Raw genomic sequence first — 17,364 nt, 5'->3', positions numbered from 1 at the left:
ATGCTAGGGAGGCAAAATTTTTTTTTTAAATGCCTGTAAGAATTATATACAAGCAACTCACAGAAGAAGAAAACCTACAGGTCAATAAATGTATTTTAAAAATACAATGTCACCTAATAAACAAATGAAAATTAAAGTAACCTACCACTGATGTTCACTTTTGTCTATGGGGAATTTATCACTTAATCACAACCAGAAAATATGACAAAATACATTGAAACAACAATTTTCAGACATTGCACAATAAATTATGATCTCAAAGAGAGGGGAAACAAATGAGGTCAGTCTTATGATTGCCCCAGATTAAGACCGCAGGGAGTTTCCAGGTCATAGCTCAGGGAGAGAATTGAAAGAGAGTCCAGTGATCTCACTGAATGGCAGAGAAAGAGATCAAAGCTCAGAGAGACTGTGGCAAGTAGAATTTGCAGGGCAGACTATCAAGAGAGGAGGTAGCTATACAGAACAAGAGAAGTCTGAACATTTGCAAAGAAATCCTCTCTTACTCTTTGCAGAATATGGGTCTGCTTATATGTAGGACAATCCCTGACATCAAGGAAAATCACTGTAAAGCAGCAGAGATTAGTAAGAGCTAGGAAAAGTTTGTGTTCTTATAATCCAGAATGAGGATATCTCACAATACATGGGATTCTGGGGAGGGTTCACAGAACACACACTTCTTAGCAAAAATAAATTATCCCCAGAATAAAGGCTTCCTTGCACCATCTTTAAGAAGCTTAATAGCAAGCTTCAAAAAGAATCAAGTTCAATTTGAACTTCAAGTAATAATACAACTTCAAGGCAGAAAATACCAACACTTTCTTAGAAGAATTTTAAAAAAAAATCCAGCACCCAAAAATTTGCAAAAGAAAATTTTCAACACCCAGCATCCAGTAAACAATTAACAGGGATGCACAGAAGGAGGAAAATATGTCCTATGACCAGAAAAGTCAATCAATAGAAATATACTTAGAAAGAATAGATGATGAAATTTATAAACGAGAACATTTAACAAGCTAGTATAACTTGTATGAAGGCGCTCAAGGAAGTAAAATAAAACATAATGAGAAGAGAAATAGAAACTAAAAATAAAACCCATATGGAATTTCTAGTGATGAAATACATAATATATGTACTGGATAGAACTAACAGCAGATGAGACAGTAGAGAAGAAAAGACCAGTGTATGTCAACATACAGCAACGAAATGATCCAAAAATGAAGCACATGGTGGGGGTGGTGGGGCAAGACTGAACAGAAAGTCAGCAAACTTCAAAAGAAAAAAGAGGGAGAGAGATACCATGCTAACATTAATCAAGAAAAAGTTAGAATGGCTAGATTAGCATTAGATGAGGCAGACCTCAGATTAAAGAGCATTATCAGTGATAAAGATGATATTACATAATGACAGAGGCTGATTTATTAGAAAAACAGCAATTCAAAATCTATATTCAACTCATAGCAAAAACCCAGTTTAATATGAAATAAAAACTAACAGAACTGAAAAGAGAAAGACACATATCCACAAAACTTTCTTTCAGCAACTGACATAAAAGAAAAAAAAAATCAGTGAAGCCTTGGAAGATTTGAAACACACTATAATTCATACTGTCCTAATTTAAAAGCACAAAACACTTCACCTAAAAACAACAGAATATATATTGAAGTATGCATGGAATATTTTCAAGGATTATATACCGAGCCATAAAATAATTCTCAATAAATTTACAAGCTATGAAATCACCCAGAGCTTATCATATAAATTATAAAATACATCCTACAAATATTTTCAGGTCACAATGGAACTAAATTAGAAATTTATAATATTAAGATATGTGGAACGAGTATCTCCAAATACCTGGAAACTCTACAACAAATTTTTTAACCTGTGAGTCAAAAAATAAGTCACAAGAGAATCTAGAAAACTTCTTAAACTTCCTGAGGTAAATAAAAACAGCATATTGAAATTTTAAGGATGAAGCCAAAGGAATGTTTTATAGAAATGTACAGCATTGGATACTTGTATGAGGAAAGTAGAAAGGCCTAAAATCCAACTATCTAAACTTCTACCTTATGGAATTAGAAAAGAAGAGCAAATTCAAAGAAGCAGAAGAATGGAAATGGTGGTAAAAACAGAAATCATTGAGAGAAAAATAATCAACTGCACCAATGTTTGGTTCATGGAAAAGATCAATAAAATTGGTTAATCTTCAGATGCATCAAAAAATAAAAGAGAGAAGAAAAAAGCTAGCAACCTGAGGAATGAAAGGGAGGATGACACCATATTTTCTATAAGAATGTAAAGTGTGTTAAAGGATACAAGTAACTTAATGTCATAAGCTTGACAACTTAGATGAACAAATAATTTGAGAGACAAAATCTACCATAGTTCATTCAAGAAGAACTAGATAATATGAATAGCCCTATATCGCTTAAAGAAAGTGAATTCATAATTTAAAATCCTCCCCCAAAGAAACATCAGATCTGAAGAGCTTCACTGGCAAATTCTACAAAACATTAAGGAAAAACACTGGTTCTACACCAATTAGCCATAAAGCTGAAGAGAAGGAGACGTAAACACTATTGTATTCGTCTACTAGGTCTGTGATAACAAATAGCACAGCGTGGCTTAAACAATAGAAATTCAATTTTCTTACAGCTCTGGAGGTTGGAAGTCCAAGATCAAGGTGCCAGCAGTTTCGGTTTCTCCTAAGTCATCTCTCCCTGACTACCTTCTTGTTGTGTCCTCACAAGGTCTTTTCTCTGTGCATGCATATCCCTCGTGTCTTCTCCTCTTCTTAGAAGGATACTCATCCAATTTGATTATGGCCCCACCTGTATGATGTTATTTAACCTTCATAAGCTCTCTAAAGGTCCTATCTCCAAACACAATCACTCTGGGGGTGAGGGTTTCAACTTGTGAACTTCAGAACACTCTGCAGTTCCTAACAACTACCTTGATACCAATATCAAAGATATTAGAAGAAAATTACAGATAAACATCCTCTCATGAATAAAAATGCAAAAGTCCTTAACAAAATTTGCTAAATCAAATCCAGAAATACATAGAAAGTGTGGCATATTGTGACCATATGGAATTTATCCAAAAATATAAAGTAAGCTAAAACTTCAAGAGCAATCTGTATAAGTTGCTGTATGAATATACTCAAAATGAAGAAAAAACAATCATTTCAATAGATGCAGAAAAAAATTTAACAAAATAAATTTCCTATTTACAAAAAAAAAAAAAAAACCTTCAGCAGTCTATGAATCGAAGAGAAACCTCTCAACCCGATAAAGAGTATCTACAAAAAATCCTATGGTTAACAACACTCTTAAGAGTTAAAGCCTGAACTCTGTCCCTCTAAGATCTGGAACAACTGAAAGATGTCTGTCCTTAATACATCCTCTCAACATCATATTGGAAGTATTAGCCAGTGCTGTTAGGCAAGAAAAAGAAGACAAAAAGATTGCTAAAGAAGATGTATGAAACTCTTATTCAAAGATAGTATGATTGTATATACAAAAAATCATGAGGAATCTATTTTAAAAAGCTGTTAGAAATTATAAATAAACTTAGCAAGGTTGTGAGATATGCAGTCAGAATACAAAATCAGCAGTATTTCTATGTGTTAGCAAGGAACAATCTAAAAATCACAATTAAAAAATTTAATAATGTAAGAAACCTGAAATACTTGAAACATGCTTAAGACCTATACACTGGAAACTACAAAACATTGGGGCACATGGTTGACTCAGTCAGTTAAGTGTCTGACTTTGGCTCAGGTCATGATCCCGGGGTCCTAGGATCGAGCCTCAAGTTGAGCTCCCTGCTTAATGGGAAGTCTGCTTCTCCTTCTCCCTCTGCTCCACCGCTCCAGCTCTCTCTCTCTCTCTCCCAAATTAAAAAAAAAAAAAAAAAAACATACAAAGCATTGCTGAAAGAAATTTTAAAATACCTGAATAAATGGAGAAATACATATTGTCTTTGTGTTCGAAGATTCAATATTGCTAAGATGTCAAATACCCCCACAGTGATCTCAATCATAATCCCATCAGGGGTTCTCTGTAGAAACTGACAAGCTAATTCTAAAATGTATATAGAATGCCAAGGGCCTAGGATAGCAACAACAATTTTGAAAAAGAACAACACCGAAAGACTTTACCACTTGATTTCTAGACTTATTACAGAGCTATAATAATTAAGATACTAGGACTCTGGAATAAGGACAGAAGTATAAAGCAATGGAACAGAATAAAAAGTCCACATACAATTCTACAAACATATATATTCAATGATTTTTGACAAAGATGCCTAGGTAACTTAATGGAGAAAGGAGAGATGTTTCAAAAAGTGATGCTGAAATAACATGGGAAAAAAAAAACCTCAATCCTTATATTACCCCATTTAAAAAAGGAATAAATCAGAGATATAAACCTAATAGCTAAACTACAAAATTTTAGAAACAAACAGGAGAAAAATGTTTACAGTTATGCGAGTAAGTCTTAGTACACACACACACACACACAAAACCATGAGGGACAAAAAACCCTGATAAACTGTATTTCCTCAAAATTCACTGTTTGATTAATCTTAATAATTTCTCAACAGCTTTCTCTTGAATTTATCTGATCAATAATGTCCAAGTGTCATATATCACACTTGAATTTCACCTCTTTGATCCTAGTTCTGTCATTTTTGTGGCACACGATTTGGCGAAGTTCCCTAATTCCTCTGTGTCTCAGTTTCATCATCTATAGAACAGAAATACCAACAGTGCCTGTGTCATAAGGACGTTATGATGATCAGCTGAGGTATTATACCTGAAACACTCAGTACAGTGCTTCACATGGGCTCAGCATTTAAAGTTGGTTATGACTGTTAACGTTTCAAGAATTCACTTTGTTCATTTACATTTTTCAAGATTTATTCCATTAAACCATGTGATTATTTTTCAGTCTGTTAAAAAAAAAAAAAATCCAGGGGCCAGAAACAAGGATACTACTGTAGCAACAAACAAGCCAGTGTCCAGATCTTGATTCCTAAATACTCTTCTCCAGTAAAACAAATCTCTTTCTAGAAGTGGCTGAATCTAGGGCCTGGCCAGGGGAAAACTCAAGCCTGGAATATCTTGTAATGCAGTAAAGTAGCAAAGTGCTCAAAAAAACTAAAGGATGGGGTACGTGAAAGGGTAGGACACAGAAGTCAATCTGAAAGTCCTTCCAAGGGCCAGGGCTAAAACAATTTGAACACTAAAATAAGTAACAACTGGATTAATTTAAAGATTAAACAATTCCATTTATCCCACTCCCCCCAGCACCTGGTAACCACCATTCTACTTCCTGTTTCTATGAATTTGACCATTTTAAATACCTCACATAAAAGGAATCATACGGTATTTATCTTTTTGTGACTGGCTTATTTTACTTAGCATAATAGCCTCAAGGTTCATCCATGTTGTTGCATGTGACAGGATTTCCTTCCTTTTCAAGGTTAAGTAATATGCCATTTTATGAATATACCACATATTGTTTATCCGCTCATCCACTGGTCAATTCCCCATTTTATTCAGATGTAATCAACATGCAGCATTGTATACGGTTAAGGTATATCACATAATGATATGACTTATGCATATTGTGAAATGATTATCAAATCAGTTTAGTTACTCCTCATCATTTCCTATAGATTCTCTTAACAAATTTCATATATACCATACAGTAGTGATAACCAGATAGACATCATGTTGTACATGACATCCATAGCACTTATTTATCTTATAACTGGAATTGTGCACCTTTCGACTATCTTCTTCCAATTCCCCCCTTCAATCTATCCCTCCCCTGCTGGTAACTACAAATCTGATCTCTTTTTCTATGATTTTGTGTTTTTTGTTTTTTGTTTCAGATTCCACATATCAGCAAGACCATAAAGTATTGTCTTTTGCTCTCTGATTTATTTCGCTTAGCATGATGCCCTCAACATCTACCCATGTTGTCGCAAATAGCAGGATCTCCTTCTTTGTTATGGCTGAGTAACACTCCTGTGTGTGTATGTGTGTAGCTTCCTTTTTTTACATATGAATATTTAATTTTCCCAGTACCATTTATGCAAGAGACTGTCTTATCTCCATTGAGTATTTGTAGCTCTCATGTCAAATACTGTTGACTATATACACAAGTTTATTTCTGGGCTCTCAGTTCTGTTCCATTGTTCTATGTATCTGTTTTCATGCCAGTACCATAATGTTTTGATAACTATAGCTTTATAATACAGCTTGAAATATAAAGTGTGATGGTCTTTTGTATTGTCATGTAAATTTTTCTACTTCTGTAAAAAATGCTATTAAAATGTCAATAGAGATTACATTGAATCTGTGATGACTTTGGCTAATAAACACATTTTTAACAATTTTAATTCTTTCCGTCCATGAACATGGGATAACTTTCCACTCATTTATGTCTTCTTTGATTTCTTTCATCAGTGTAAAGTCACAAATTTTAAACAGAGACACAATAAGAAATAGAAAATCCAAATAAAGAAGTTGAAAATTTGGGTCATAAAACCTTGCAAAAGACATCCAAATAACTTCTAAGGTTGTATGACTTCACTTACACCAAGTATTTCAGGAATAAATAATACCAATTCCACACAAAGTAGTCCAGAAAATAAAGGAACACAGAATACTTCTCAAAAACATTTGACGACATCAGAATTACCCTACTACAAAAGTAGTAAAACACCAATATCCCTCGTGAACATAATTTAAAAAATGTCTTTCAATACCTGGTACCAGTTCAATTAAATATCCATACTCAAAACTCATTCCAGAAGGATCATAGATCTAAATCTGAGAAGTTAAATAAGCTTTTAGAGGAAAATATCTTCATCACCTTGAGAAAGTAAATATTTCTTAAACAAACCCTAGCCATAAAGGAAAACAATGAAAAACTGGACATCCTTAAAATTAAGAATTTCTCTTCATCAAAAGATACCATTTTTACCATGAAGTAAAAAGATAGTGGCACTTGGCACTTGGCTAGCTCAGTTGGAAGAGCATATGAGCATATGAGTTTTGATCTCTGAGTCATGAGTTCAAGCCTTACATGGGGTGTAGAGATTACATACATAGATATATACATACATAACTTATAGGAAAATTTAAGTCAAAAAGTAAACCATAGAGTGGGAAAAGATACCTGCAATACATATATCCTATAGTAAACTCATTTTAAAAAACAACAATAAAAAAAGACAAAAACAGAAAATTCAGATGAAATGGAAATAGCCTAATAAAAGAGATAACAACCTTGCTAGCATTCAGGAAGGCATACATTAAAATAGTGTGATATCACTTTAACTCAACAGTTGGGAAAAATTATTAAAATGGATAAAATTCACTATTGATGAGGATTTAGGGAAATAGGCTAAAGGGAAATTAAATTGAAATAGTATCAATCCCCTTTAAATGTGCACAAAATTTAACCAGAAATTCCTCCTCTATATATCTCTCATACAGAAATACTCACACATACAAATATTGATCAAAGATTGAGATGTCATTGTAGTACTGTTTGGAACAATAAAAATTGGGGAAAAAAACAAAATGTCCTTCAGTTTGGGGACAATTAATAAATTCTGACATTCGTAAAGTAGAAATCTAAGAGACTACCCTGATTTCCCCTGATTTTTATCCTCTGCCCTTTCAAAGGCTTTCAAACTTGATAAAGCTCTGAGTCAAAACAGTTTGTGAGGTATAACACAATTAGTTATAAATAATAATCAAATAACCAAAACTGCAGGTCATATATTTATATCAGAAGTAAAGTTATTATTTTAATAATATCATTTTGTTAAGATGACTGTCTGACCGAAAAGGTTATGGTTTCGATGCCCTATAGAACATTAATCACTTTAACTTCTAATTCAGCAAACTTATTTCAAAATGCCTTCCCTAATAGACAGTACATACCTTGTTCCTCAAAATGTTCTTTCAACCAGCACTACTCCTTGATTGTTTAATGAGTTGAATAAATTATCTGAGACAGAGTTTTTCTCTATTTGTAAGTGTTTTCTGCTAATACAATGTAGCTAAATGAAGTGACACTGGAACGCAGAGTGATTTTTCAAGAATATATGATTTTGACCTTTAGAATAAAAAGGGATTGTGTCTATGGTCAATCAGGAGCTTTCAAAATTTGATTTGAATAAATGAAGAACCTTGAAGTTTACTAGACTGTACTTTTTAAATAACCTTTAAAAAAATGCAGGGCTCTGTTAACTTTCTTTCTGTTAACTAAAAAAAACCTGCGAGATTTACTGACCCATTTTTTGTGCCTATACCAAGATGGCTTCCTCTCTACTAATCTGTTTATATAATGCATTTATCATCATAATCACATCCCATGGTCTTCCCATGGTCTAGTTAGATTTTATACTTCAAAGTCTAGCAATCTCTCAAAGATATTCACTTATATGATTCTACTCAAACTTGGATAGGCTTGTCTCAGACAATCACGATTTAATCATGGACTAGCACAAGCCATTAGCACATTGGGCCAGTCTCCCTGTGTAATCTCTGACTCCACCCTTGCACTTTGGAGCACCACAGAATGTGTCCCTTCACAATAGCTCTTGGCACATTGGCTCACTGGTGTAACATCTACTGTTCAGTTCTCTCCCCCAGGGCTGACAACCCCAGTTCCTTACTCCACTCCCTCCAATTTCTTTTTTGTTCCACCTTGAAAATAAATGTGATGACACTTCATGTCTGAGAAACCCTTTCTTGCGGCTTCCACTGAGATAATTTGAGAAGCTAATAATAATTGAGAGTACATTTCTTTACCTGTGACTCTTTCATTCTCCCTCACTGGAAATGTTTAGGATTTTCTCCCTGTGTTTGGAACTTTCACAATAATGTTCCTTGATGTGGTGTCTCTTTTGCCTTTTGTTTTGCTGGTACTTGAGCTCACTCTCAAATCTAGAAACTCATGTCCTTCCATCTGGAAATTTTTCTTCAGTAAGTAACTTCTCAGTCACTGTATTTTTCCATAATTCCTATTATTAGTTACAGACAGGCTATCGTGGATTCATCTTCTAATCTAATCTTTTTTCTGTTTTGTCTCTTTATCCCATTTTCTGAAAAATAGATCTAACTTTATATTCAATTCTTTTTTATTTTATTATGTTAGTCACCATAGAGTACATCATTAGTTTTTGATGTAATGCTCCATGATTCATTGCTTGCATATAACACCCAGTGCTCCATGAAATCCATGTCCTCCTTAATACCCGTCACCAGGCTCACCCATCGCCCCACCCCCTCCCTGCTAAAACTCTCCTGTTTGTTTCCCAGATCCACAGTCTCTCATGGTTCGTCTCCCCCTCTGATATCCCCCCCTTCATTTTTCCCTTCCTTCTCCTAATGTCCTCCATGCTATTCTTTATGTTCCACATATAAGTGAAATCATATGATAATTATCTTTCTCTGCTTGACTTATTTCACTTAGCATAATCCCCTCCAGTTCCATCCATGTCCATGAAAATGTTGGGTATTTGTCCTTTCTGAATGCTGAGTAATAGTCCATTGTATATACGGGCCACACCTTCTTTATGCATTCGTCTGTTGAAAGGCCTCTTGGCTCTTTCCAGTTTGGCTATTGTGGACATTGCTGCTATGAACACTGAGGTACATATGACCCTTCTTTTCACTACATCTGTATCTTTGGGGTAAATACCCAGTAGTACAATTGCTGGGTCATAGGGTAGTTCTATTTTTAACTTTTTCAGGAAACTCCACACTGTTTTTCAAAGTGGCTGCACCAACTTGCATTCCCACCAACAGTGTAAGAGTATTCCCCTTTCTCCACAACCTCTCCAACATTTGTTGTTTCCTGCCTTGCCAATTTTGTATTCAATTCTGATATTTATTTCTGCTAAGTGTTGCTAAATTTCTCAGAGCTCTTTCTGCTTATTATTTTGACCATCTTGTTCACGTTTCTTGTGCAATATTATTTCTTAGTTCTCTAAGTATATTAATTACAGTATTTACTTTTTTGCTTTCTACTTGTATTGTCTCTGGATTCATTTTTTCCCCCATTAGCTTATTTTACTCAAAGGCTTTCTTTAGCTATCTGGTCACCTTTGGCTATTCATTCATGCATAACACTGAGATATTAAGAAGGCAATTAGGAGCTATGTATGTAGCTGTATGGCTTTTTGGCTAGTAGTAAGTAATCCTTGTTGTATGAAAATTCAAAGAGACAGGGAGATACACACATTGTCCTTTGAGAATTCTCCAAAGTCTGTGGATCTTTTCTCCACCCAGTCAATTTCCCCAGGGAAAAGTCCTCTGATTTCCTGCCTGGGGAGTATAAACCTAGCTGCGAGCCTTGTTGAGAGTTGAATGGAAGAAAAAAGGCCAGTTGAGGGGAAGGAGGGAAGAAGACTCTTGACCTCATGTTAAGTGTAGACTTTTAACTACTTGCCCATTTTCAGTCTAGCAGCCCACTCCCATTCCAAACCAACTCCTCCACAATCGCCTATATAGAGCAAGCCTCCTATCGTCAGCCAACGTGGGAGAAGAACACTTATCTTGCAGCTCAGGCTAATAGAAGAAACCTAGGTGTCTAAAAAGTTCTAAGACAGACTCTACACAATTATACTGTTTCACTCAGCACCTTAAATCCCTAAACATTTCATAGTTCCAGAATTATGACAGTTTCTACTTGGTGGCTCTCCTACCCCAACCCTTTCCGACAGGTGGGTTTCTTCTCTGCCCTGCTAAAGGCATTGCCCACCTCCTTTCCTTCCAAAATGATTGGCCTTTTTCATCTGCTAATGTCTCCTCTCCTGTCAAGATGTCTTTGGAGGTTTACATCTTTTCCTTTCTTCACTTCCTCTTCAGTAGGATTTACAGAGGGGGCATACACTAAAGCCTGTACTGCATCTACCATGTTTCAGTGCAAGGATCACTCAGGTTCTTGTCTCCTAAATATATTTTAAGCAGAGCTTGCCCTGGTCATATTCAAAAATGAACTTTTTAACATAATAAACAAAAGGCATCAATTTTAATTCTTACTATGTTTTACCTTTAGCCTCTTTTACAAATCTGAGATCACTATAGCACATTTCTGATATGACTATTATAGGATTACCATTTGTATTACAATTTACCTGCATACACATTTCCACAGTATATTGTAATCTCCTTGGAGAGACCATGCTTTCTCCACTTCCCTACTTCCAACCCAGAATACAGTGCCCAGGCCAGAACATGCACTAGATAAATGTCCACAGAACAATGAATTTTGCTATCAACTGTCATTGTGTGGTCTATCTTATTAATCTTATTACATGTTTCTCTAGCAATAAGAGTATTTTTTCCCTAGGGATGCCTAGGTGGCTCAGTTGGTTAAGCATCTGCCTTCAGCTCAGGTCATGATCCCAGGGTCCTGGGATTGAGTCCCACATCAGGCTCCCTGCTCAGCAGGGAGCCTGCTTCTCTCTATGCCTCTGCCTGCCATTCTGCCTGCTTATGCTCTCTCTCTCTCTCTCCGACAAATAAATAAAATCTTAAAAAAAAAAGAAGACTTTTCCCAGTTTTAGACAAATGCAAGGTGTTGGGCAACATGGAAAGCTTTTCTGTTAGGGTGGCGGGAAATTGCCCTTCCTTCATGGATTCTAGATTAGTTGATGCAAATGGTATTGTTTCAAAACCATGAAAATCCCTTGGTCAGAAGAAGAGCCCAAATGAGAATCAAAGAAGGAAAGTAAAAGGTTAAAACCAGAGAAGTAATACTAGGTATCAATTCAAGGACTGAAATATGAAGTAGACAGCTAGAAGGGCAGGAGTAAGTCATAGAAGGCATATAAGACCATAAATTAATGAGTCCCATGAAAAATGAAGACATCAGAGATCCATTTTTATGTGTGCTCATATGGGGCTTAGGGGTAGACATGAATGTTTATAAAAGTACCAGGATGGACAGAACACCTCCTGTCTCACCCTTCTCCTTCCCAGATTCCCTAGCCTTGGGATAAGGTAAGGTGTCCCTTTTTTCCCCAGTCTGAAATCCTGTCCCTAAGAAATCTAAGCCTCAAGTTCCTACGAACTCCTTTGGCGTCTAGCCTTTCTCCTTGCCTCGGGCCCTGAAGATGCCTTGAAGGAGACTATTTGTAGAGCATGTTCTGAAAGTCCTGATATGTGACAATATCCATGGGCCCATGGGAATGGTCAGGAATAATAAAAGACAGGAAGAATGTGAACAAATGAAGGTATGATAGTAGAGAAGTAGTCACCTGTATTACTTAAGTGATTCAGGGAGAATCCAGAATATGGTTTCTTGAAAGTTTACATAACAGAGATTTCATGGGAGTTGAGCAAGTCTAGGTTGCCTGTGGGATTTTCCCAATGGAAAGCAATGCCATATTAGCTGAACCCTAGTAGCAGCCCCTGGTGTATTTATATCCCATAAAACCTTGTTGTGGATGGATACTCCTCGACCAATGGCCAGAGTCAGGATGGTTCTCAATAGAGAAGAACCAGGAAGGAAGGATATAATTACTATATAAGATACATGGACTGATTTCATAGCCTGTTGTACATTAATTCAGCATCTGGGAGCTATGCAGCCTGTCACTGTACCCACACAAGACACAGAATCAAAAGTATTTTCCAGTAACTCCTCTAAATACCCCAGCTGGCATCCTGATAGGTGGGCATGCACTGAGAGGCCTTAAAAACAAGATGCGAATGTCACCCTTTCTCAGATACATGGGTGGGAAGGTGAGAAAGAAATATCTCTTTCTCAAATAACTAAAGGTGAACTAGCATAAAGAACCCAGCGGTGAGTTTTGGCAAGGACATTTACCATAATGAGAACTGTGTTCTCTTCCAGGATTCTCAGGAACTAACAGAGAGTAGCGTAAACCCTGGACTAGCTAGCTCAGGTCCTACATGGTTTTGTTAATTCAAATTTTATTGGATCTCAAGCAACAAGATGACCTAAAATTTCAGGTTACTGTGGCTAAGTTTTAAGGAGCCTAAAACATGAAGAAGGCTGAGGATCTTCACAAAGACTTTGCCAAGAGGACATCTAAGCGACTAGTTAACTAGTTGAATTAGTAACTAAATCTCCTGAGTATTCTACCACTTTCAGAATCAAAAAGGGATGACTTCTGACATCAGCAAGCACTGCTAAGTTCAAGCACCTATCTCATTTCGCAATGGGATTCCAGGAGAGGCTTTAGGGCCATCAAATGTTTCAAGCAAGAGATTTCCTGGTGTTTGGTGGTTTGGGTCATCCTAATCTTAGGGTGGCCAGGAAGAAGAACATTTACCCTATCAGGATGAGGAAAGCTTCTTCTTGATGCAGGGCTGCTCCAGACTACTCTAGTTAGAAACTGGTTTAACCTGTCTTGTTCTTAGTGAAACTCAGTTCTTAAAAGATCATTTCATCCTCTCCTAGGGGCTCACAAATGATCTGTTTGGTAATAGAAATTTGCCATAAATCAAAACTGCTAATCTGTCATTTCTTGAAGGACAACGTATTGTAGAAACTACAGATTAGTAGTACCTCTTCTATTCTCTCTCTTTCATCATGAAAAGCAGCTCTGCAATAATGTTTAACTCAATAAACATTATTAAATATCTACAATATAAAGCACCAAGTGTGCTTAAGCAAAGAGGAAGAAAGACTCAACCTTTACCCTCCAGAAGTCTGTCCTTCAATAGGGAAGTATAAAAATAACTAGAATGTGAAACAATAATATAGGCACTCTAATAAGGATATTTTAAAAAACCTTAAGGAAGCCCAGAAAAGAAAATACACATTCCAGCTGGAATTCTGCAAAAACTACAAATGTTTCTAATAAGTGATTTGGGGACTGGCTAAAAATTTTAATTCATTCAAAGTAACTTGGTTCTTGCTCTGTCTGTCTCTCTTATTGTGGACTTTAATTCCATCTATACAGTTTCCAAAGCAATTTTGCAAAGCACACTCTTTCCTTGAGAAAAGAGACCATTCACTAGGTGGCAATAAAAGAACAAAGCTATAAATGGCCATATGTATTTAGAATCTAAAACATTTTACCAATAAAATATGACAACTGCTACTTTCATAATAATTTCTTTTAAGGAACCAGTCAGTTTGGTCACTTGCACAGTAATTGCAAAGGTCTTAAGTAAATGAGTGCCTCCACTATTTTTTGTGTGTGTTGTTTTTGTACTTTTCATGAAACCTAAAATAAAGGAATGATGTGTTTGGGGCATAAAATAGGAAAGAAACTGATTCAAAATTATATTTAAAAAATCTCCAGTAAAACTCTATAATTTGATCAGATTCTTAAATAGAAGTTCAAAAATAATTGATGAACTGTTAGTGCACTGTTATCTCAAAAAGGAAAAAGCAGTAAGCAGATTTTTCAAAAAATCAAGTTACATAAAATGAAATACATAGTCCTGAAAAGTAATCACAGAAATGGAAGGAAAAAGAAGGCTCAAAATACCATTTCATAAAAACTAAATTACCTTCTTGGCTGCAATAACACCAAAGGGAGGTTACAGTATAACTAACATACTACTGGTAATAGGATTAACATTTTCTGGAAAATAATGGTGGCAACAGAGAATAAAAGCAACACAAAATTCAGACCCATTAGCTCAAAGATCCCAATCCTGAGATTTTATCCTAAAGAAAGAATTTAGCACAAGTATAAAATCCATAAATATTAACATGTTGTCAATAGTAATGTCTATAATGGAAGGAAAAAAAAAAAAACTGGAGACCACAAATGTGCTCGGGTAAGTAGTATCACAATGAAGAAGCAAGGTGCTTCTGGGTCTTTCAGATGTAGACAGGACCAGAAGGACTTTTGGAGTCAGAGCTGCAAGACCAGAGAAGCAGCCCAGCAAGGACGACCCTCTGCAGAGCGCTGGCTTAGCCCTCTGAGCGGGGAGCAACACTGAGAACAAGGAGGGCAGGAGAGAAGAGGGAGCAGCAGCTGAGCTGAACTTAAAAAGAGTGAGGAAAGGGATTTAAAAAATGTTGAAAAATGACAGTAAGCTACCAGTGTTGGAGACAAGACAATGACAGTATGGGTCACCTGGAGACAGTGGCATCTCATTAGAACACTGTTAGTACTATATACCAAAAGCCACCTTCTCTGTGCTTTTGTGCTTGTTTGTATTTTCCAGATTCTCTGCAATAAATATATAATATTTATTACTGTATAAAAATTATATATTACATGCTATATATGTAACTTATTATTATTTACATAACTGGAAAAAATGTTATTTGGAAAGAGTAAAATAAAACACAAGACTCTAGTCGCCGCTACTCTTAAGTGTGACAACTTGTTAGACGGCACAATCTTGAGTTCGTGCACAGACCCAGTGAATCAAAACCTGCAGGTTAACAAATTAACAGGTGGTTCCCACATACATAGTCTGAGAACCACTGTTCTGTTCCCCCGCTCCTTACACCCCCCCAAAGTATGAGAGGCACGAGAATTTACCAGACTCTTTTGCGGCCTTCCTGTATGAAGACATGTTGTCCCCATGCCCGGATGAGGTAGGTAAAATGCTTCTGCAGGTACTGAGCCTTGTGCCCCGAGAGTCAGGCAGAAGGTCTGAATGGCATCCTGGGGCCAGCACACAATTGTTGTTCACCTGGTCAAACACACAATGCAAAGGAATTTCTATTGGACAGCTGAAGTTTCCACAGGTTTCACAGATTACTACCGACATTTGGTCAGTCACTGTATCTCAGTGACCTAACTCTCTTAACACCACACTTCAGCTAAACTCGATGTTGGGGATTCAACACTGAATGGGTAAGAACTAACTACAGAGCCTGTCTTCAAGTAGTTCATGTTCAATCTATCAAAATTCCTCAGATAGAATAAGCATTTTTTTTCTTTTCTAACCTTTGCCATAATAGGCCTGTAAAATTATGTTATGTTGTTTCCACTGGTTAAACCTAGAATATTTTTTGTCTGGCAATCCCTCCATTAGCTACTTGCAAGTGATATTGGGTTACTATAATTGGAATCTAAAAGTTAATGTTTTGAAACATACATATTTTAAAATTTCAAGATACAGGATGTTAAAGATTATTTAAAACATGGACGGAAGGCAAAAAGGTAGGGGTAAGTGACATGTCCTTTTAATGTTATATGAGGATGATATTTAACAGGCCCTCCCAAGGATTATTCAGTTATGAATATTCAGTTATGAACTATAACTTCAACTCATTGTTTAAATCCTAGACTTAGTAAAATTCCATATTAACCTACAGATCTTTAACCAGTAGGGAAAGAAATAATTTTTGATAGGAAATATAACATTAAAAATTATCATGTATTGCTCTGTCAGACAATAAGCCAGACTTTCTAAATCTAAGCTAGTGCTGTTATTCTAACACTCATTCAAAATACCTATAAAAATCTGGATCCTCAAATGTTCTCTGAACCACCTTTGCCATCTTCCTTGTTCCTTTATTAATAATAAATTGAATAAAGTCTCTAACATGGTTTCATCTCAAATTTTAATGATCACACTTTCAATTTTTTTTAAATCCTATTTTGTTGAAGGGGAAAAAAGATCTTTTTTGAAAAGACAGCGGTGGCTTCACGACTGGTACTGTGGTCATGGACTTCAGTGGTGAGCTTTCTGGTAACTAAAAAACACTAAGAATATTGCCCAACTTTCTGCCTCCCATATACATGAACCAAAAATATTTAAAATGATATTATCCTAATTAAAGACAAAGAAAATGAATTTTCTTTAAAACTTTTTTTAGATAATTTCAAGATATTCGGTGGGGGGTGGGAGGTTGGGGGAACCAGGTGGTGGGTATTAGAGAGGGCACGGATTGCATGGAGCACTGGGTGTGGTGCAAAAACAAGGAATATTGTTATGCTGAAAATAAAAAAAAATTGCAAAAAAATGAAAAATAAAAATAAAAACATAAAATAAAAAAAGAAAAGAAAGAAATAAAATAAATATGCTACATGCTGCATTCCACCAATAAACATATGAATGGTCCTATACTCCCACCTGTCCTCTTTATATAAATACACCCCCACACACAGGAAAGATCTCTCTAGCACACTGATGAGTAGACTGAAATTCATATTAACCCAAAACAACAGTCACCAGTTTCACATCTTTCACAGAAGTCAGTAGTGCTCCCAGAGCAAACAAATTTGATCAGAAACACATGCCCATTTCTGGCATTTATTAGGGCAGTGAGTTTGACATAGGCCTATAGAAACAGAACAATCAAACTGGATAAATATATCTTATTCTACATTTTATCTAGTATATCTTAGGACAGATAGACAAAAGAATATCTTAATTAA

General features: G+C 35.9%; 1 protein-coding gene across 5 annotated transcripts in view; it reads right to left on the bottom strand.

Moving 5' to 3' along the window:
- The window catches only part of PTPN20 (protein tyrosine phosphatase non-receptor type 20), a 98,174-nt gene that overhangs the window by 64,145 nt on the left and 16,665 nt on the right, over positions 1–17,364 (bottom strand). For all 5 annotated transcript variants that reach the window (XM_032838095.1, XM_032838103.1, XM_032838079.1 and 2 more), the window contains exon 2: positions 15,517–15,670. In XM_032838095.1, the coding sequence (XP_032693986.1) occupies positions 15,517–15,550 (34 nt within the window). In that variant the 5' untranslated portion in view covers positions 15,551–15,670. The remainder of the gene's footprint in view (positions 1–15,516; positions 15,671–17,364) is intronic.

This window comes from Lontra canadensis, unplaced genomic scaffold (assembly GCF_010015895.1).
Source record: "Lontra canadensis isolate GAN:19392208 unplaced genomic scaffold, GSC_riverotter_1.0 scaffold3, whole genome shotgun sequence".
Classification (NCBI taxonomy): Eukaryota; Metazoa; Chordata; class Mammalia; order Carnivora; family Mustelidae; genus Lontra; species Lontra canadensis.
The sequence above is the reverse complement of the archived record's forward strand: the minus strand, read 5'-3'. Positions and strand labels throughout refer to the sequence as shown.